Source organism: Parasteatoda tepidariorum, chromosome 9, assembly GCF_982258835.1.
Source record: "Parasteatoda tepidariorum strain Cologne lab strain chromosome 9, Ptep-v5.0, whole genome shotgun sequence".
Classification (NCBI taxonomy): Eukaryota; Metazoa; Arthropoda; class Arachnida; order Araneae; family Theridiidae; genus Parasteatoda; species Parasteatoda tepidariorum.
The window spans coordinates 97048620-97072353 of record NC_141763.1 but is presented as its reverse complement, the minus strand read 5'-3'; the positions used below and the strand labels follow the sequence as shown (position 1 = coordinate 97072353).

The 23734-nt window shown below is 29.3% G+C and overlaps 1 protein-coding gene across 1 annotated transcript; it reads left to right on the top strand.

Annotated features, from left to right (window-relative positions):
- The first annotated feature begins 3212 nt into the window (after window positions 1-3212).
- On the top strand, window positions 3213-18353 carry LOC107446406 (BTB/POZ domain-containing protein 6-A). Its single transcript, XM_016061038.5, has 4 exons — window positions 3213-3427; window positions 7763-7846; window positions 11409-11658; window positions 15231-18353. The coding sequence occupies exons 2-4, from the start codon at window positions 7768-7770 to the stop codon at window positions 16156-16158; spliced, it is 1257 nt and encodes a 418-aa protein (XP_015916524.2). The 5' UTR covers window positions 3213-3427; window positions 7763-7767; the 3' UTR covers window positions 16159-18353.
- Window positions 18354-23734: the final 5381 nt, after the last annotated feature.

Below are 23734 nucleotides of genomic sequence, written 5' to 3'. Positions count from 1 at the left end.
TCAAATCTCATATAGATTCTGTTCACTTTGATTCTGCTCTTACTTTTTATCTATTTTATATACTTTTTGTCATATTTTAGCCGCATAGGAAAAAAATTGCATGTGAATGGGGAATTCATCGAAGATTTTTTCACCTGCAATGAGAACTGTCTCTAACAACGAAGCTAAACATTGACTCTACTTATATAATACTAGATATATAGTACAAGAATACTTTTAGATCATTGGGAAACAGTTTTCAGTTTAATACACAATATGTTGAATATTCTGAATTTAAATGTTTTTTTCTTCTTTGTTTAATATTTCAATCTACCAAATATTTTTAAAGCCTTTGTTAGACTCATAAATAAAATATTTTTTTGTCTAAAATATACTTAACTCTAAAAAATATTTAGCATGAAAAAATGTATTCTTTATTTTTCAAATAATTAACACTAAAAAAACTATAAAGATCACCAGTTGCTTTAGCGACAACTTTTTTTCGTTGTAGGCCTGTGTTATTTAAAAAATAAAATGAATTTTAAAATTATTCTTGAATAAAAAAACTTTTACGAAGATATGCGAAAACTTATAGATTAAATAATAAATTTAACATAGTCATTGAACGAATTTCAGTGGGGAGCAATCATCAAGTCAAGTCAAAATTTTAAAACTGATAAACTAGTAAAAACTGATAAACTAATAAAAACTAATAAACTAAAGGAGCACAGGTTTAAACATCATTTATGTAGATATCTCTTTTATTTTATGTTACTGTTCTTTTTAATAAGTCCAAATAAATAATCGTAAAAAGTTTACAGTTCATAACTATTTGCATTCCTTTATCTGACAAAGGAAAAAGATATATATTATTGTTTAATATATTATAGTTTAGTATATTTTAATATATTGTATAGTTTAATATATTGTATTGAGTTGTTCAAAAAGTAATTTTTATTTTATTTTATGGAAATGAAAGGCGATTTCTTTATAGGGAATAAATATTTTAATAAATCTTAAATTGTTCATTCTGGTACATTACTTGCCAGCATAAAACTTTTATTCTTTGCTGGCAAAAATGCTCATCCAGGTGATTTTTTACCTCCTCATATGAAAAATGAGTTTTGTTGTCTAAAGATCGCAACATTGTCTGAGATAATGCTGAGTGATATTGCTCTTCAAAACTGGATAATTTTCTTGATGTTAGAGAACACTGGCATCTACGCGATTGCGCAAATATATTCCGGCAGGAAAATGAGGAATTTATGTCGAGCCTTAAGATTAAACCTTTTCAAATGATTATGAAAGGTTGAATTCCATAATTTTAATGTCTCTTCGCGTTGTTATTTGCCAGTTTACATCAATTAATGCGTCTGCATTATCTTCAACTTCCATGGTGCATGGTAATGAAAATTTTGCAAATCAGTTAATCAAGCATCACAAGCATACTGCAAATACATCTCCAAACACATCGGATAATTTTTTGTCTGAATGAAGCTGTCTGTGAAAAAAATATACTTAAGTCATATATTGGGATAAAGCAAAATTACTTTCCAAGCAACCCAATATTTTCGAATAGGAAAATAACTGGTTTGGTTATTAATATTGCTAAATAATGTAGTAGTTGTACTAACAAACAGCAGAACACCGAAGTCAAGCATCACTCGCTGCGGTCAGTGTGCGGGTGGGTGACTACTTGGATCAGTCTGCGTAGGGACCGAGGGTGTGCAGTATTGGTCCTCGTTAAACTGTTCTACCGTAAAGTATTCGACTTCGCGTGCAGGTCGTTGGGCTACCGAAGCGGGGGTGCCATGCCCTCTGCAGAGGATCAAAATTGTGATGGCTTGTCTTCGGATCATCCTCAGGGATGTTTCCCAGACCGTCGCCAATAGCCCATTGTGCAGCTATAGTGCGACGTAAATTAACTGCAACAGCAACAGATTTAGTAAGCACCAGTCCCCATTTTGTACACGGAGAGTCTTCGGTCGGCGTGAATTGAAATCATGACCTCTGGGACATGGGCCCTACCCCTTACTAACTAGTCGAAACTGTCCTTGACTCATTTCGAAAGTTTGTGCTTCATCACTGAATTATCATTAGAAATAAAATAAGTAAGCGCATCTTCAAAGTTTATTATATTTTTTAGACTATGCTTTCGTAATATAATAAGTATCGTGAAACTCGTGATTTGAGGACCACTCTATGTTGTTGTTGTTGCAGTTCATTTACGTCGCACTAGAGCTACACAATGGGCTATTGGCGACGGTCTGGGAAACATACCTGAGGATGATCCGAAGACATGCCATCACAATTTTGATCCTCTGCAGAGGAGATGGCACCCCCACTTCGGTAGCTCGACGACCTGCACGCGAAGTCGAGCACTTTACGGTAGAACAGTTTAACGAGACCTAATACCGCACACCCTCGGTCCCTACGCAGACATATCCAAGTGGTCACTCACACGCACACTGACCGCAGTCAGTGATGATTTATTGAAATTACATACATTTGCTGACTTGTGTGCTCAATATAGGCTTATAAGTCATTGTCAAGTAGAAAATACAGATAGAACAATTTAGAGAAAGACATCACAAAGAATACATCCAGGGTTACAGCAGGATTCGAACCCGCTACCTCCACGCTTAACAGAGCGTTTGGACCGGCAATACCGCTCGGCCAGGGAGGCCCCAGGCGCAGTCAGTGATGCTTGACTTCGTTGATCTGCTGGGAACCGTGTCTGAACGATCAGTCCACTGCGGGACGATTAAAATTATAAAGGTATTGTTTTTTCCTAAATAATTTTGTATCCTTAATTGAAAGGCATATTACAGTACTGCTATTATAACGAATTTAGTTCTAGATTTTAGAACTAAGAGAATTGTTGTTCTCTTACCATTATTATTATAGCGTAATTCTGTGCTACATTTTAAAATAAAATTATTTGGAAAGGCAGTTTAATTTCATTAGCAGTTTTACATTTTAGTGCAAATAACATTAATATACTGCTATAAATTACACATTTAGACCACTCTAACTGCATGCGGAAGAAGAACCCCGCATGCGAATTCGGAGTTGCAAACGAGATTTTGATTGGCGAGTTTTTAGTGGTTAAATACTATTCACCAATCAGCTTCTCTTTCGCATCTCCGAATTCACATAAGTAATTTTTTGCATGCAGTGTGAATGGTCCTCTGATAGATGTTGTGATCGTGATTTAAAATTTTTGTAAGAATTTATTTAGTTGAAAAGGTACTTTAGCAGGACAACAGTAAACAGTCAAAATCTTTAATAAAGCCCTAATTAATAAAAGCAGAAGAAAAACAAATAGATTGCTTACATAATTCTTTTCTTCATGATGAGAATCACCATTTTGTCTTATCTTTGATATAAGAAAAGTTTATTTTCTACGGATATCTTCTGAAGTTTATGAAACATCAAGTTTTTTGAAGTAAGTTATTGTCGGTGAATATTCATTCTTAAAAAAAGAAGTTTTATTTACGGAACTATTTATTTTCAGAGATATTATGTTCTGCTGCTAGAATCAGAGATATTATTTTCTACTCTTTTCTGATTTAATATTCCCCAGAATTAAACAGATAATTTTGGAATGGAATAAGTTGTGCAAAGAAGAATAAATAAAACGGTGAAATAAAAAAGTAAAAAAGAGTCAGCTGTAAAGTTTGGGAACCGTTACTAAGTTTAGTCAGCAAAAGGTTTGGTTATGGTTTAAGCAATGGTTTATGGTCTTAGCTAAACAGTATTTTTTAAAAAACTAAATCCAGTCTTTGTTAAAGAAATATTTTGCAGATTCATTATACAAATATTTTGCAACTAAAACTTTTTTTTTAACGTGCCATGCATGAGTCAAAACTACTGCAAGTCTATATTGAATGATCACCCCCCGCAATGGTTTTGTTACTACTCCACATAAAATAAAAGAACAAACATGACATCCCCCAAAATATAAATTTATAAAAATCACAAGAAAGCTAAAAAATTTTCTGTTTTCTTCTTAAATTCACAATAATTTTAAAACTATCCCAATTCATGACATCTTTCATAATAACAACCCAAACATGTTAAATATAAGAAACACATACAAAATTTAAAATTAAAAGAAAAATACCACAAACATAGCTGCCAACTCTACTTCATTTACCAGTGAACTACTGGATTTTGCCAATTTCTCTCTACCTACTGGTTTAATAAAATCTCTCCTGGATTTTGTAATTTTAGACAATTCCCTAAAATTAAGTAAGTTTCATTATAAAAACTCTTATCGAAGTAAGTTTTTCATAATTTATTGCTTGTTTGATTATTTAAATAAATATAACTAATGCATATAGGGACCACAGTCCTCCTGTTTTTCCTACTTCAACACCCCTTCTTTTTTTCGTGTTATTTCCTTCTTTTTCTTATTTTTTAAAAAATCTGTCATTTCTGCTATTGTATTGTTAAGTATTGCAACTGCACCTGTTTTTCAATTCATTCCTTTTGAATGGGGTGTGAGAGGGAGCAGAACTTGATAGAACATGAATTCTTTTTATTATGTCAGCTTGCTAATTCATGTTTAATTGGAGCGGAATAGAAATAAAATCGCTTAGCATAAGGAGAAATAAGATCGTGATACACATGCTTTTCCTTCTAATTTCCATTAATGTTTTAGCAAAATGTTGAAACCCAAGTTAAAATCTAGATAGTATTAATAATCGTATGCCAGAATCACGGCGATATTGTCACAGAATGTTAGAGGTTTTTTTCAGAAAGATTTTTCTGTTGGGAAGTAAAAAATTTTAAATTTCTTTTCTGCAGAAATTTTTAAAGTAATTTTTTTCTCCTAAGAATTATATTCATAAGATGCCTTATTCGCCATCAGAAAGAGTAGTTTTCTCTTCTCATTTGATTGTAATGAAAAAAAAAAAGAATAATGAAGTAAAATTTTTTTTCCATTTCTTCAGAAATTTTCGAATTTCTTTTTTTCCCCATCAAGAATTATATTTAAGCGATGTCTTTCTCGCGCATAGAAGGGTAAAGAAATGCTCACGATTTTCTCGTTTTCATTTCTTAATAATGAAAAAAAAAAATGAGGAACTAAAACATTTAAAAAAAAGATATTTTTTACTCTATTGAACTAGTTTTAAGAGATGCTTTTCTTCCCCATCAAAAAGGAAAGAAATGCTCCTAATTTTTCTATTCTTATTTGAGAAGAAAAATTCGATAATGACTGGCTTCAACTAGAATTTCAATTTGATAATATTAAAGAAAAAGATCTGAAATCACGAAAATTTAAGAGATGTTTGTTCTAGAAATCATGTTATTTTTTATTTTTATAAAGAATTCCATATTTTACATTTAAATAAAATTTGACTGTGAGTGGGGATTTTGTTACAATTTCAAATTTGTTGCTAAATAATTATTTAATACATGTGCTTGTTCCATCGTAAATATATGTAGTGTTTTGATAATTTTTTTTGGTAATAATTGCTATGAATTTTTACTTGTTTTTTAAAAAAATCTAACAAATTTTTTTAATAATAATCACATGATTTTTTTAAAAAAAATATTAGCATTTATACGGTATACTAAAAGTTTAAATTGTGGATTCAAGAAATCTCTCCTTGACACACTCGGTTTGTGCCGATATCCTCGTTAATCCGTGCATGTTTCAATTGTTCTTTAAACAGCTATTGGTAGGAATTTTCCTATTTAAAAAAACAAACAAACAAGTCCCAATATTTTTTTCTAAAATTGAAAAAAACTCGAATCACTTATCACCAATCGCAAAACTCAAATTACTTGTTAAATTATTCAATTTTTATTCAATTTTTTATTGCTGGTGCAACCGATTTCCACGAGATTTTTAAAATTCTGGTTATTTATCATTTTATAATATTTCTACATGTGAAATTTGAATCGCGCATTTACGTAATTACTTTTTGATACGTTGAATTTATGCCAATAGTATCATTAATCCATGTAGTGCTTTCAATTGTGCTTTCGGCAATAATTGTTATTGATTATCTCAGGGTTTTTAAATATCCCAATGCATTTCTGAAAATATGGGAAATTCGAATCACACATTTGAATATTTAATTTTTATTGTCTTGATTCTATAAATTTTTGTTGTTGTTGCAAATATTGCTATTGATTCCCACATAGTTTTTAAAATCAGATATTTTTAATACGATATTATTTATTACAACACCCAAATTTTGAAACAAGACGCTCATTTAGTAACCCATTTTTGAAGAGTCCGATTCTCGTAACTTTTTCTAGATAGTTACTACTGTGAATTTCATAATTTTTTAATGTGATTGTGTGTTTTAATTAACAAAATGTGAAAAGGGAAATAATTAATGTGTTTTTCCCCCCAACAAATAGCAAGAGTATCGCCCATAATATTAGAATAAAAAATATATATTCAATTAAAAAATATTATAAACAATTTTATTTAATTCAATTTTATTTTAATAAATAAACTTGTATATAATATTTAAATATTATATGCATGTTTCTTTATTATTATTATTATTATTTTTTAGTAAACACAGCGTTTCTATTATGTTAAATTAGTGACCTCTATATCTGTTATTAAAAGTTCCTTGCAAAAATCAGAAAAAAATTCTGCCACAGGGTTAATAATAATTGTGTTGTAAAATAATAATAATTGAAAAATTCAGTAAATGATAGAACATTAATAAAATCTGAATTTATTTAACACAGATAAAAATTTCCTTGTCAAAGAAACTCATAAATTTTTTTTATGAAATGAATGTATTTTTAAATTTCATAAAATAATAGTTTTTAATCTAAGAATATTTTATTTAAATTTTTCTTAGCTCAATTTATAGAAATATATTGTTTATACAAATTACTTATGCATCATAATTATATATTTAAAGCCTCAATAAAAGTAAAATATCTGTCTAAAAAAATATTTCATCTTTTCAGCAATTTTAATTACTGTTTTTGAAATTTATATTGGCTATGTAGGGAAATAGATATTATTTGATTTAAATTACTATTCATGTAAATTTATTAAATAGCACATTATAACTAAGGGTGTACTTATATCAGGTAATATAATACGTTGTCCAATTTGAATATCGAAGTGAATTTTTTATTTGTTTTTCAACACTCCTATTTTTTAATAAATCTTCCTATTTTCCTTACTATTTTCTGAAAATTTCGGCTGCTGTCCCTGTGTTGTATTTTGTCTCAGAGTGTTAACATGCTTATTAGTGTCTCATATGGCTGCCATTTTGAGCTTTGCAAATGCATTTATTTTATTTATTAGTATTAAATTTTTTTTTAATGGTATTATAAATATGATGAATTTTTTAGTTTATAACCGTCGTTGAACAGCTGACCCAATTTTTTTAGTTTACGACTACTAATTTTCAACTTTGTAGCCTTGCAATTCTGAACCTAATCCAGAAGACAAGGACACTTATGGATCAAGTATTGGGAGAAATTTGCCTTTGTGGAAAAGGTTTTCCAAGGAGAGCAAAACCGCGAGAACCACCCATGGTTAGCCTGACGGCAAGGGAACTCTAATCCATGATCTGATACCACTGAGGATATTTCATGTCAGCACTGTGGTCGGTGCAAGCCGAATACAGAATTCGTATCTACCAGCCATCGTCGGGATCGAACCCGTTTCACCGCATTGGAAGGCGAAAGCTCTATCCCCTGAGCCACCGCGGCTCAAAACATGATTAATTCAAAATATTTATTGTCATTGTAGGTTTTCTATACTGATACCTATTTATTACTATTGCAGGAAAAATGCCACCATCACATAAAAGAGCAAAAATAGATGATGAAGAAAGTTGTATAACTAATGACAAACCTAGTACTTCAAAAGGTAAATGAATTGTATTGTGTTGTGTACCTAAATATTTACATCATTATCTAACAGGACCAACACAGAAAACATGGATGACTGAAAAACACATAGTAAACAGAAATGCAGCAAATATTAATATAGTGTAATTGCATAATAATTTTCATTTCTGTTCTTCCTGTTAGAATAAGCTTTCTGTTATCCTACTAGCTTTGGTTGTTATCTTAAATATTGTATTGAGAATTAAAGTAATTGAAAGGTAATTTCGTAATACAGGGGTGTTTGTGCTCCGGGGAAACCCCGGAATTCCGGGGATTTTGAACTTCGATACCCGGAAATTCCGGGGATCGTCGTTCAAAAGGAAGTAGGAATAATAATGAATTATTTATTTTGATCTGGCTAATTTTGTTTGCTTTGAAAGCTACAGGGCTTCAAGTGCTGCTCATTTTGCGTCAAACCGGTATATTTGCGCATTACTGCGCAGAAACGGCATTTTATGTTAAATTTGCGCCGAATCTGCGCCAAAAAAATTTCGGGGACCAACTAAACATTGCCAAATTTCAATAGCATAAAAAAAATTTCTCTTGTTGATTTCATCGTTATTGAAGTGCCATCGTCTTCGTCAATGGCAAGCTAATGGCCTTCTTGCGTTATTCTATTTATAGATTAGTACCATGATCCTTAAATTAACTAGGGGACCATCCACTAAGTACATATTTTTATGTTGATCCTCAGAACAGTCAAGAATCACAAATCTTCATAACTTCAAACTTTCCATCTCCCTTTTATTCATTTCATTTAATAAAGATAAGAATTAATTGAGTTTCATAACGTAAATTTTTTATCTGAGGGACCATCCACTAATTGCATATTGTTTTTAAGCAATTATTTTACTTTATTATTTTTTACTAATATTTTTTTTTTACTTATTGCATTTTATTGTTGTATTTACCTTCAAAATTTTCAGTGCTCTTATTTTGTTTTATGAAATAACTTAATAATATTTAGAGACAAGATTTTAAATAAGTATGAAGAGAGAGGGTTTCAATATTTTAAATGCAGCAAAAAATCTTATGTTTTTAAGATTTTTCATTCAAAAATACTTTAATTTATCTTTTAATGATTTGATTTAAAGCAATTGATGTAAAAAATTTTAATTGTCACAGATTTGTTAAATATTATGAGTGTAGAGACAATATAATAATTTACTTTTGACAAATTTTTTTTAGCTTCAATACTCATTGTATTTACCACAAAAGAAAGACAAGCCCACAAACATCAGAAAATAAAAAAAAGCAGCAGAAATTAGATAATTTTTTTTAAGAATTAATTCAGGTAATTTAAAATATTTACATAAAATGTAGTAGTTTATATGTTTGAAAATTTATGGTTATTAATTTTGCAAAAAAAGTAATTCATTGAACTTTTATAATTAGGTCATTCAATACTTCATAACTGCAATTTTTCATTTCTCCCCCCCCCCCTTCTCGAAACTCCAAAATGTCGGTAGTAATTCCGTAAAAGTTTCAGGGGATTTTTTGGGGTCCCACAAACACCCCTGGTAATAGGAACAGTTAAAAACTAAAGTAAATTGGGAGGCAAGAGCCTGGCTCTAGCACCCTTAATTTATTTTTAACATATTAAGTGCCAGAGTTCCCATTATGGGAACAAGTATTATTATGTTTTTTTTTTTTTGCTTTCATGTTTAAGTTATTAGCTTATGACTAAATATAGACTATAATTTATATATATAATGTTAAAAAACGATTTTTACGAACAAGAAATATTCATGAAAACCATGTTTTGCTTTATCTAATAATGTAAAGTCACTGGAAAGGGCAGGAAATAATAAATAAGGGGAAAAAAGATAATTTAATAAGCTTTATTGTGTTGATATATGCTTTTCAGTTTTATGAATGATTCATAATGTTTATTAATATAAATTTTTTAGTTATTTTTTTTTATACTCCATACAAAGAAGTAGTGTTCTAGTAGAAATCTAGACAGCTCTCATCTTTCTTTGTTTGGCACTGGTTTTTACTTTGAAAAATTCAGTTAGAAGTTAAGCTTATAGTATTTTAATGACATTATTGCAGTGTCATCTGCAAAATCTAGATATTCCAAAACTATATCAAATCTGCATCTTATACCTGTTCTTTGAACATTAATCTAGATAGTATTAATCCTTCTTTGTCAGACTCCAGTTTTCACTTTGGAAAATTCGGTTAGAAGTCTATCAGCTTCCATGCTCTATTTACGGCTGAGTCAAATGCTTGACTAAAGTCGATTAAATTCAAGTACATATACTTGATCAAATAGACTTCAGTAGCAATTTGGTTAAAATTACAGTTGAATATTCTTACCTAAAGTTAAGTTTTTCTGAAGTCTATAGCTTGTTAAATTTTATTGAATTTCGATTTAAGAAGGAAAACTTTTCTTAAAGAAAATGCTCATTTGACGTTAATTATGGGATTAGCTTAGGATGTAAAAAATTAAGGGTAAAATTGAAAGCTAATATTCTGTGACAGATAGTTAAATCAGCTTGAAAAGATTTCTTATTCTACAAAAAAAATATTTTTTGCTAATGATATAATTTTGCCATCTGAGCAACTAAAGTAATTATTTGCTGTAATAATCAATAATAAAGTTGTAATGTGCCAGCTTATTAAAAATTCTGCAAAAAATAACCTTTTAAGATTTATTTTCTCATTTTAATATTACAAATGGAAGCTTTTAGAAAAAAATCTGATTAAAACGTTATTTTGTTAATTATATTGTAATTGTTTAACAACTTATTTTATTTGGTATATTAAGTCCTGAAATACAGTTTTTTGTGTGGCTTTGTTTACCTTTTAATGTTACATTTTAAATTCAGATCTAAAGGAAATTGCGAGCTAATTAAATATACATTACCAACTGTAAGTCAGCTAGATTTGATGTAGTTTTTAAGTTTCTTTCCCCCCTTCCATTTTCAATTCATGATTTTTTTAAAAAGTTCATTAGGTAATGTTCTTATATTTTTTATGTCTTCCACTTCTTCTACACCACCCTTAGAAGATATATTTACTTTCTTTAAAGGTTCTTTTTTTATTCCATTTTATGTTTCATATTGCTTGATATATTCGAGGTAAAACACGAGGGTCATTTTTAAAGTAAGAACGGTAGACGCATAGTGTCCGTAAAATGTAGCTTTGGAAACTAGGAATTTTTATTTTTCTGCATCATGCTTAAAATTTAAAAAAAAAAAAAAAACATATATATTTAAAGTAATAATAATATTTTAACATACTAGGTACTAGGACAAGGGGATAATTGTTGTTATGAAGAAAGTGATTGTTTTGCATTATCCATTATTTGTATATTTTAAATATAATCTTGTTCTTTATTGAAGTACAATAAGTTAAGTTTTTATGAAATAGAGTCCTTTATAAACTTATCTGTATTATTGTTGTAATAGAGACCGTTTTATCTGTGAAAGGCTTCAATAATTCTTCCATAAAATGTTTATAGTTTTTTATTAAATTTCTTATTGATATAAAAAGCTTTATTAGTATATGTAATTTTGATTATTGTATAATTTCAGGAAACAATGAGGATTGGCGTGAAAAAGCTGAAAGTTTTAAAGAGAGGCATAGGCATGCAATGAAACAAGGAATTCTGACTGATGTTTCATTTGCTGTGGGGCCTCAAGGAACTCCTCTTTATGCACATAAAATGATTCTTGCCTTGGCTAGTCCTGTTTTTGAAGCCATGTTTTATGGTTCTCTAAAGGAAACAGGTGAAACTATTGGCATTCCTGACATAATGCCCAGTGGATTTCAGTTATTATTAGAGTAAGTTTTGTTTAATTCTCAAAACAAGCTACTTGGAAGTATAAATCAGAGCATTATATTTTCCAAAATAACATAAAATTTAACCCCACTATCCCAATTACGATATTTGTAGATATTGCAATCTTTAACCATGAGTATTTGTGTTCTTTTAAAATTCAAGTCTAATATACTCATCACTTTAAGAAATCCTTGTAGCTTTTGATTGTTAATGTTTGAATTATATTCAAAGGAAAAAGAAAAGTGTTTAAATCAACAGAAAATTGAACTCTGCGACCATCATCTCCACAACACTTTTTGTAAACCCTTGCTGTGCATATTTGAAATTTAATAAAAGCATTACTTTCCTAAAATAACATAAAACACAATATTATTGCCCATTGTGGTTGTACTTAAATTTCATATAAAAAGAAAACCCCTAAAATGTTATAAAAAGGCAACCCAATTACCCATATAGCAACACATTGACATGTTCTTGTAATACCCAATAGCAAAACTTGGTACTTTTTAGCACAGGGGTCCCACAGTACTTGAAAAACCTTGAAAGTCATTGAATTTGGTTGAAAAAAATCAGGGCCCTGAAAAGTCCTTTAATTCTGCCATAGGGTACTTGAAAAGTACTTGATTTTTTAGGAATTAAAATACTACAATTTTTTCTTACAAAAAAGTGTAAAAAAGTAATAAATAAATTCAAAGGGAAATTATAGAAATTTTGATTGATGCAATTTTTAATGCTTGAAGTGAGAAGAGGTTAAAAATGCAAAACTTTTTTCTCCTAGATTTTTCAGAGCAGATTTTTGTTCATCTCTCTGACTTTTTGAAAGCTGAAATTTCTAGCAAATTTTAGGTTTTATAGCATAGTTTTCGAATGATATATAGTGCTTAATTGATTTAGAAATATGTTCAATGTGTTAACTTCATTATTACGACAGGTTAATATTGTTATCCTATTTGTTCTTTTAATTTATGTATGAAGGATAGTTAATTTTTTATCATTTATAATCAAAGTTTTACATTTACTTTTTAAGGTTAATAAATAAAATTTAGTTCTACAGGTTTCATGATTATGAATAAATATCGTGATTCACATAAACTGATCTTGATTTACGGATTAGAATTCATATTAAATGTTCTACGAATTGCGGTTTAACTGAAAGTGATTTATGAATCACATATCGAATATTGCTTTAAAGTGATTTGCAAATTACTCATCCGAATTCATATTAAGGTATTTTATAAATCACACATCATGATTCACATTAAGTGATTTATCAATCACACATCATGATTTCAATTAAAGTTATTTCTGAAATGTATAACATGGTACATATTTAAGTAATTTCAGAATCATGCCTCACAATTCTCATTCTAGTTGTTTACAAATCACACATTGCGATTCACAAAAGAGAGATTTAAGAATTAACACCCACAATTCTCATCAAAATGATTTAAGAATCACACATAGCTGTTTATATTAAGCATCTTTCGAATCACAAATTGCAATTTGAATCATAATGATCACCATTCACATGAAAACTATTAGCTAATCTTGCGACAGAATTCACATTAAAGGGATTTATGTATCTTACATTACGATTTATGTCTTGTTAATTCGTGTGTTTTGTATAATTTGCTATTCATATTATTCCGATTTAAGAAAGTGATACGTGATTTATGCAATCTTCGAGATTTATCAATTCTTTACTTTTCTTATAATTTTGATTTACATATAGTATATCTAGATTCATATAAATGCGATTTAAAAATTACGCTAGGTGAAAATTACGCATATTCACAAAATTTTAAAAATCACACTTCACATTTTAAGGATATATTTTAAAGAAAATAAAGCTCGGTAAGTCTTCATTAGTTATCTGTAAAATTTGTTCTTCAATAGATTTAATTATATTCGAAATACATTACTTATATTCTGAAGTAACAAAATAGAACATTTGATATTAAAATTGAAACAGATATGTTAAATGGATATACTTTGAAAATTTATCTAATTGTATACATTTCCTGTAACCTAAAATTTGATCTAACATATTTGAAAAAAAATTTTCTATTTTAATAACCGTGCAATTACACAAAATTTATGAATTATTTACTATGCTTGTTTAATGTAATATGCATTATACATTCATTCAGTTTCATTAATTCTAATTCACTTTATTAAATTTTCATGAAAAGTTTCACTGTGCTTGTTTTTAAATGTTGGCTAGTATCCTATGTCAATTAGAGTTTTTTTTGTCAATTGGAATTTTTTAAAGTGATTTGAAACAGCATTGTAACTATTGACCATTTGTATTATTAGCTGATAAATTCATTAAAAAATTTTTTGTTGTCAAATAAGAATTTTGATTTAAAAATATGCAATTTCTGCTTGTACATAATTGAAAAATCTGGTTGACATGTACTTTAGTATATAACAATAATTCTGAATAGGTCCTTGCAAAATTTGGTTCGCGGGCAGTCTCAAATCAATAACTTATAATCCAGCGAAATCTTAAAACTTATGCTAAATTCTGTTAATGAGAGGTTTACGTATATGTGATTCTTGCGCAGGTTGGATTCTTTTGGTTTGGCAAAATCTCGCCATTTTGAATCTTTGGAACTGCACTGAAATCTGGTAATATTGCGATTTTAATATCAAACATCGATTTTCGTATTTGTCTGATTTAAAAGTTATGGGTAGCGATTCATATTCACTTGAGTTTTAATTCGAATATTGTGATTCATAGGCATGATGCATGCGGTTTTAAAATCCTATATTATGTTTCATATTCACAATTTTTAAATCCAATATCGCGATTCTTGTAAAAAGTAAGTTTTTTCTTGAATTAATAACTGTAAAGGTGTGATATTCTTAGTAGATTAGTAGGCAATTTAATTATAAATGCTAATTTAAATTGTAATGTTTTGAGCCGCAATGGCTCAAGGGATAGAACGTTTGCCTTCTAATGAGGGGAACCAGGTTTGAATCCCAGCGATGGCTGGTGAATACGAATCTGCATCGGGCTTCAGTGCTGATGTAAAATATCCTCAGTGGTAGACGGATCACGGGTTAGAGTCCCTTTGTTGTCAGGCTAACTGTGAAAGGTCCTCGTGGTCTTTCTCTCTATGTAACACAAATGCAGGTTAGTTCTATCAAAATGTCCTCCACGAAAGTAAAATTTTTCCCAATACTTGATCCAGGAGTTCCCTTGTCTTCTGGATTGGGTTCAAAATTACAAAGCTATGGAGTTGAACATTAGTAGTAGTAAACTCAAAAAATTGGTCAGCTGTTCAACGGCGGTTATAAAATGCTAACTCAAAAGTTTATATTAAATATGAAACATGTTTGGTATGTAAATTGATATCGATTTTTTGTCCATTAAATTTTTAGAGTTTTTCACTTTGGGACACAATCACATATGTTCTTTTTATTAACTAGAGTGTAAAACTTAGACAATTGCTGATTAGCATTAAATGTGTCAATGCTTAGTCTGTCTGAGTTTGACGAAAGTGTCAAAGTTACGAGTGAGTATATTTTTTTGATTTCTATCCCTGATCGAAATTTTTTTCTCTTCCAGTTACATTTATACTGATAACATGGAATTCGAGAATGAAACGGATGCTTTATATGCCTGGTTCGCTGCAGATAAATACTGTTTATCGCATATGAGAGACATCTGTTGCAATTACTTAACCCATTGTACACTAACAAGTGATAATGTATGGATAATTCTAGAAAACTCAGTCTTTCTGAATTCCAAACCCTTGGCTGAGAAGTGCCTGATTTACTTGAAGACGAATATAGCTGGAGCGATGTGTAGTGCCAGTTTTTTGGACATAACTGGTGAAACTCTAAAAAAAATTCTTTCTATGGATTCATTGTACATCAAGGAAATAGAACTTTTGAAAGGTATTGTATGGTGGGCAAAAGAGAAACTGAAAAATGGATCTGAGGAGCCTCCCTTGCAACAGTTTTTAGAACCTTATTTAAGTCAGATACGCTTTGGTTGCATATCTCAGGGGGATTTTGTGGATTTCATTGATGTACACCACAATATAATTACTGATTCTGATGCTTTAGCCGTATTGAAATACATGACGGATAATAGAACTTATTCCTTACCCAATTGGTGCTCCCATAACGTGTATCCCAGGAGAGCGTGCGAAAAGAGGCAAGGTTCTTTGAAAATGACTCTGAATATTCGTTCGTATGCGGCGATTAAACCTCAACCGTCGTCTCGCCCCAACGAACAGTCGGGCAATCAGTCATCTCACAACTCGAGGAACGAGAGAATTCCCGTACATCCTCGGAATGTGAGTGGTCCGAGCAGAAGGCGAGAAGAAGATAACGATTCGCATTATTATTCATCTTCATTGTCTGAGGACGATGACGATGATGGGAGTGTTTCAAGAAGAGCTGTTGCTGCCTCGAATGTGGATTCGGATGACACATCGTCTTCGTACAGCTCTTCCTCATCAAGTACTGCACAATCGTTCTCTTCTTGAGTTTTACCTTTTAGTTTAATTATTGTTTACTGGTGATCAATAATAAAAAAAGTGATTACACACAAATGGAATAAGAGGATTTAAGTTTTGCCCCATTTGTGTGCAGGACTGCATTCAAATGGGATAATGTTTTTTTAATAATAAAAGAGAACTTGGAGTTCTTTTTGGAAATGTAATTACACAATTAAAGATTCCCAACTTATTTCAAAAAATTTTCAGAAAAACTTTTAAGTCACAAAAAGGGTAAATGGATCAATTAGGATTTTGAGATGTTTAACAATGAAAAACAACTTCCCCTTTTATGAGAATATTAAAAAAAGAATTGCATGAGTAAAAATCTAGATTTTTAAAAATTTCGCAAAAAAAGCTGTATTAAAAAGGAAGGATAATATATTTTGCACAAATGGCAATGGATTAATGTAGTTTCCACTAAGGGGTTTAATATAGTAAAAAATAAAATTTTATCAGTGAGAATTGCATTTTTTTTTTCAAAAAATTTTCAGAAAAAACTTGATATTATAATAAAAAAAGTAATTAAATAAATAAGAACCTATCTTTCTGAATGGTTTAGAATACTGAAGAGAATTACAAAATTAAAATCTTGCTTTTTAAAGATTTCGGGCAAAAATGGATACTGTAATATAGTTAGCACTAATGGGAAAAAGTGTGATGAAATTTTTTTTCTCTGTAAAACGTGATATATTATGGGAAAGTAAATAAACAAATAATATTCTGAGGATTTTTATCAACCCTTCTTCAAATAAAAAGACAAAACTGACTTGAAAAATATTAATGAAGGAATTAAGTAAGGATTTGGCATTTTAATATTTGCTTGAAAGCTTTGTACTGTAAAAAAATGTGATACATAAATGGAATTCCCCATATTTAACCATTTAATTCGAATGCTCACATTTCTTTAAAGCTAAAAAAATATTTGTGTTTGTTTTATTTCAAGTTTATGTATATTTTTTAATGTCGTACGTATGTGATATGTATGTATATGTATGTATGTATGTAATATATGAGCCTGTAAATGTAAATTAGCATATGGATTTAAAAATGGTAAAACAGAAATTCACGGAGAAGAATATCAATATAAAACAGTTTCAAAATGATTTAAATAAATCTATAAATATGTAACTGTGGGTCTTTTGGCATTTTCTTTGTTTTATATTTTATGGTGATGTATTTACTCTGAATATCTTTCTTTGATCTTTTTTCTAACTGTGAGTATAACACCTAAATAAAGAAATCTACACCAAATTAGTAATTGTAAGGTGGAGGAATAAATGTCATAATCTATCTCTTTATTTCAGGGTGGCCACCCACCTGGAAAACCTGTTATTATCAGGGAATTTTTTTATACTGGAAAAGTCAGGGAAATTTGGATAAAAACCTGGAAAAAATCAAGGAATTTCAGAGAAAAGCTGGAATTTTTCTCTTAATTTAAATTATTTTACCATCCGTTATATCCACCTTTATTTAGACTTAAATTTATCGTAAAAAAGTTTAAATATTGGTTTAAAGAAAATTATTGCAATGAGTTTTATAAAGAGCACTGTTAGGATAAAATACAGTATAAAATGGCTCTATATTGAATTGTAAATAAATATAAAAATTTATTGGTTTCTATCACCTGGAATTTTCTTTTGCTTATAAAAAGATGTTAAACAGTACCTATCCAAGTTTGTTTTCCAAGTTTGTTGCTATTTGGTGCATTTTGTGCAAAAACTATTTAACACTTAAAATTTTTTTTTATTCATTAAAAGTGTTATTTTCTGCAAGCTAAACATATTGTTTCCTTCACATTAATTCAAGACAATATATTAAAAAAATAGCATTTTAAATGAAATACTACATTATTATATAGACTAATACACTAATATTGACACTTTTTTTCCTTGTACCTATACTACACTTCAGCAGAGAAAAAAAACAGTTTACTTGGAAATTGTAAGATTTTTAATTTGAAACCTGATTTGAGTGGCCACCCTCTTTTTAGGTGCAATAAAGACAACTTAATAACCCACAATTATACAAAAATATAAACAACTGCATTGATTTCATGTATCGTTTTTCATTTTCTTTTTGTGCATTTAGCGTGATTGTGGCTGCCTTTGCAAAATTCAAAATTTTGGGAGCTACATTTTGTATATATTGCAGTGTATGTAATAAAGTTTATCTTATATTCATGATGATTTTGCTTAATGTTTTTATTTTATTACTTTTTCTGATCATTTCCATTTATTGTGTTGTATGCAAGTCATTTTTTGTGATCTCTCTCTATATCTTTTTCAAAATATGTAACTAATTTAAATTGATTTATGGCTAAATAATATCTCTTAAAACTGCATAAAAGAGAAAATATCTTTAAAAATGTTATACTATTGTCCAGTGGTAGCAAATTTTTTTAGACTACGGAACCCTAAATAATCATTCTTCTTTTGAGGGAACATTATAAATAAAGTTTATTGAAGTAATTGTGAACGTGATTAAGGAATTGTAAGATTATAATCTATAAAAGACTATTTTGAAATATTTAAATAGAGGTGAAGAGATCTTAAATCAAGCCTTATCTCCGAGAGTTCAATTTGTATTCTTTGTGTTAATTTCAGTCTAGCTCTGAATTTATTTTTAGTGAATTAGCTAAAAATGAATAGAATAAGAGAAAAATTACTTCCTTGAAATGAAAACTGAAAAGAACTGCCATAAATTTTGAAAATGGTTTATAGGGTTACAAAGTTTATATGGTTATTTTTATTAAAAATATTAGTTATTTTATTTCGATTTGACAAAGCGTAATGGAGAAATACTAATGCAATCTTTTATAAATGCTTGTAATTTTTCATGATTTGTTCAAATATTGTTATTAAAAATGTTATCTCATTTAAAAAATGCAGTTCCTATTTCTTTGGCATTTTACTTAAAATAATTTCCTAGCCTATTATCGAAAGATGAAATAAATAATGAATTATAGGTTGGATATAAATATAATCTGAGGTTTCAAAACTCTGGTTATAACCGCTTTAATTCTTTCATGAAACCCTAGGGTTCAACGGAACAAAGTTTGGAAACTGCTGTCATAGTCAGAAGATCTAGGGGTTAAATTTGAAATTGACTTAATTTTTTTAAAGGAAATATGGATGGCTATCAGTGAAGTATTGATTTCAGACGCATTTTATTACTATAAGCGAGAGAAAGTAGGGATTTAAATATGGTTTTTATGAGCTGCAGTCCAGCATCCTATCCAGTGAAAGATGTATTTTAAAATGTGTTTTTATTGAAATTTTAAAATAAACCTTGCTAAATTTTAGTTCAGGGCTGATTGTGCTCCGGAAAAAATCCGGATTTCCGGAATTTTCGCAAACTGATCCGGAAGTTTCCGGAGATCGAAGGTCCAGACGTTTCAAAAAATCATTGATCACAGAAGTTTCCGGAAATCATTTTCAAAGGTGGAACTTAAAAACACAATTTATTTTATTTGTTTGTAAGGGAGAGCCAGAGAGATACTTTATAAGCTCATATTCATGATTAATATTCATTTTTTATCAGTAAATAGTTGTTATAATTATATACTCAAGAAAGGAAGACATGTTTATAAATTTTAATTTCTTCTCCAGGTATGTGTAAATGGTATCGGTATGTGTAAAATTTTTAATGTTTTTAAGTGAACTAAGAAATATTGAGAAAAAGGAAAAAACCTTGTTTAAATTTTTTTCTAATTTTTCAATTAAACTTTTTTTTTTTTTTAACTCAATGAATTTTCCGGAATTTTGACTTGGGCTCACAATCACCCCTGTTAGTTTGATGTTTGAAACTGTCATATGATGTCTTAAAAAAAATAGCACAGTAAAATATTACTGTGATTTCATACTACAAGGACAGTGCAGAACTAGTCTTCAATAGCAAGAAAAAGGTTAGGAAGAGAAGAAAAAGAACAAGTGTAAATTTAAAGTTTTGTTTAGGAAAAATAAATGTCATTTAATCTTGGAATAATTGTTTTTTTTTTTTATCGGTATAGGTATGTTTTCAGACATCACAGTTATGAATGAAAATGAAATTTTTTTTGGAGGGGAGATATAAAGTAGTGGCTTTTTTAAATTTTTTTTTTAAACCGTCTGTTTAATTTATGGCAAGCATTATAGGCCGATGCAATTTGTATTATACTAAGTGTTTAAACTATAATAAGTGGCTAAGCTTCCTCTTCTCTGCTTTTTACCCGCCACACAGAGTGCAATATCCGTAAAATCTTAATTAACATAAAATCCATTTTTACCGTAATGTTTTATATCGTAGTTTTTACAGTAATATTTATTTGATTACAATGATTTTAAAGTGAATCTTCCTGCAAAAATTGGGCTATGTCACATTTTTTAAACGTAATATTTTACGGTGAAATGCACTAGCACGCAGCGCACCAGTACTTTTTACCATAATTTTATCCGTAAATTTTAAGTATTGCCATAAAATGGTTTTTTTCCCCTGCGAAAGTTGAAATTATTCCCATCTGTATGTGCTATAAAGAATTTTGTTTCCTTACGCTTTCCACGTCCAAACATTATATTGAAATCAATTATTTTGCTTAGATATCATTTTTTTTAAAATGAAAGGTTTAATGTTAGAACAAATTTTGTGATTTCACAACTGTCGTTTCGTATTTTCGAACACGTTGATATGTTAATAAAACGGATTTTTTCTACGAAAGTTGAAATTATTCTCTTCTGTATGTGCTAAAAAGAATTTTGTTTGCTTACGCTTTCCACGTCCAAACATTATATTGAAATCAATCAATGAACATAAATTATTTTGCTTAGATATCATTTTTTTTAAAATGAAAGGTTTAATGTTAGAACAAATTTTGTGATTTCACAACTGTCGTTTCATATTTTCGAACACGCTGATAGGTTAATAAAACGGATTTTTTCTACGAAAGTTGAAATTATTCTCTTCTGTATGTGCTAAAAAGAATTTTGTTTGCTTACGCTTTCCACGTCCAAACATTATATTGAAATCAATCAGTGAACATAAATTATTTTGCTTAGATATCATTTTTTTAAAATGAAAGGTTTAATGTTAGAACAAATTTTGTGATTTTTAAACTGTCGTTTCGTATTTTCGAACACGCTGATATGTTAATAAAACTGATTTTTTCTACGAAAGTTGAAATTATTCTCTTCTGTATGTGGTAAAAAGAATTTTGTTTGCTTCCGCTTTTCAAGTCCAAACATTTTCCTCAGGATTATATTAAATTGGTCCCTTATGTATGTATGAATCGAAACATTTTTGCACACAATTGTAAAATTCGTTTATCCAAAGATAATTCCATACAAAAATTAAATTATAGTAAATATTTATTATTGAAGTGATACTTCTTATGCGACTTCCAACAAGGTTGCGTTAAACGTTTAACGCTACATTTTTATTGGCCGGGAAATCACGTGGTAGGATCCAGTTTTCACTCATTCATTTCCATATTGTTTTGGTTCTCACTAGCATAAAAATAATAAAAGTCATAAGAGTAATGTTTTTCCATAAATATTTTTTTAGTTTGTTTTGATACGCATATAATTTAATGGGGTAGTATTTTTTATTTCCAATTTTAGTGGATAACAATTGTAAAAAATGAGTGAAAACAATCCCACGGACAATGCGACGGATTTTAGGTTATGTCAAGGTACGTCTCTTGTGAATATCGATTGTTAGGTTTTCTCTTCTGAAATTGCATTATGACGCATTCACATACATTATTAATACAAATACAGTTTCCAGGGCGAGACGATGAGGCAACCACAAGCACTTCCACTGGTTCAAGAGGTCCACGAGGAAAAAATGCACAATATTACCGTGATTACAGAGCACGGAAGCGAGCGGAGCAGTAAAAAGAGTCGTTGAATAGAACTAGTGATCCTTCTACGACTGCTAATTCTTCTACAATTAGCGTCGCAGGTTGCGAAGTTTAGCTTCTTCCGCGCGGAGGGACTCCACGCACTAATTTTTTTTAATAATTGCATTTAATAGTCGATAATTTTTGTATTGTAAGGTGTACAATATCTTACATCATTTTAAAGTAAGTAATTTTACATATCAAAGTACAGAATTTGAGCGAAATTGGACGTTAAGGAATTCGTATATTTAGAAATTCAATCTGTCAGGAATTATTCAACCAATTTTGCACAAATTTTTGTTTTTGTCGTGTGAAATTACATACTTTTAAATGGTGGAAAAAAATGTATACCTTACAATTCAAATATTTTTCGTCTATTATTGATTAAAATAATAAAAATTTATAAATATGCAATACTAAAAGTTATTTTTTGAATGTATTTATCTTTGGAGAAATGAGTTTTATAGTTGTGTGCAAAAATGTTTAAATTCGCTTATAAAGTTCTCGAGATATAGCAAAATACGCTAAAAGTAAAATTAACATTAAGGTGTCCAAAATTTAGATCGCTCTTCTGACCAAACTGTGGGGCCATTTTTCTAAGATTGTGGCTGCCCCCTATTTTTTGCGAGTCAGAAATCTGAATCAGCTTTAAAAAGAGGTATTTTACTTAAAAAAAGTACGGTTTTGTGTCTTTAAAAAAAAAAAAAAAAATTAAAATATCGTCGACCCTAATTATTTAGCGTACTTAAGGTCACCCCGTCGCGCCATTAAGATTGAGTTCTAGAACAAGAAAATCCGATCATTAGACCAAAAGTTATTCAGGGTTGTTTGTTCTGATCACTGTACAACAAAATTAGCACACTAGAATAAAATCATACACAAAGCATTTTGTTAAACATTTGTTATTTCAATTAAAACTTTCCATACGCTTTTAAATTAATGAAATAATTGAAATTTGAAAAAAAAAAAGAAAAAAATGAATCAACTCCTTTTATAATCTATAAACGAGTTCTATAAATAAGTTTACGGAATTTAATTTTTAATTTTTTTTTGTCTTTCAGTACTTTATTTTTCAAAGTTCCGGTTGATAGAAGAACATTATTTTTAATTTTTGCAATTCATCACTTTTCTTTTGCTTATATATTTGTAGATTGGCAAACAAATTTTGTTGAGGGTTTAAAAAAAATACTAACTGAGTGTAAATTTAAGAATTAAAAATTTTTTTTTCTGTCTCTGCTCTTTGTAATATTTTAGAGTTTTTTTTTCTTTTAATAATTTGCAGAAGATTTGTTAATCTGCTGGAGGATTTCTGTTATCGGGGAGGTCCCCAATTATCTTTAATTTTTAAGACTAATTGTCTCAGTGAACAGATGCAGGAATTTAAAATGAACTGTTAAAATCAGTGGTTGGAAAAATTACATTACTTTTGTTGTTTACAACAACTACAACCACTTTGTTACAAATGCAGTTAACTACAACTATTACTTCTTTTTTTTAAATTTAGAAACTACAAACTAATTTGGAATTTAGTAACTATTTCAATACTTTAAGCTGGAGAATTTAATTATGTTCAAAGTGGTTTGGAATAAGAAATTGACTTATTAAATGTAAAGGAGTAATTAAGAAACATTTATCCATTATCCAAATTTTTTTTTTCGAATTTGTTCATTTAACCTTCAAATGTTTATGCCT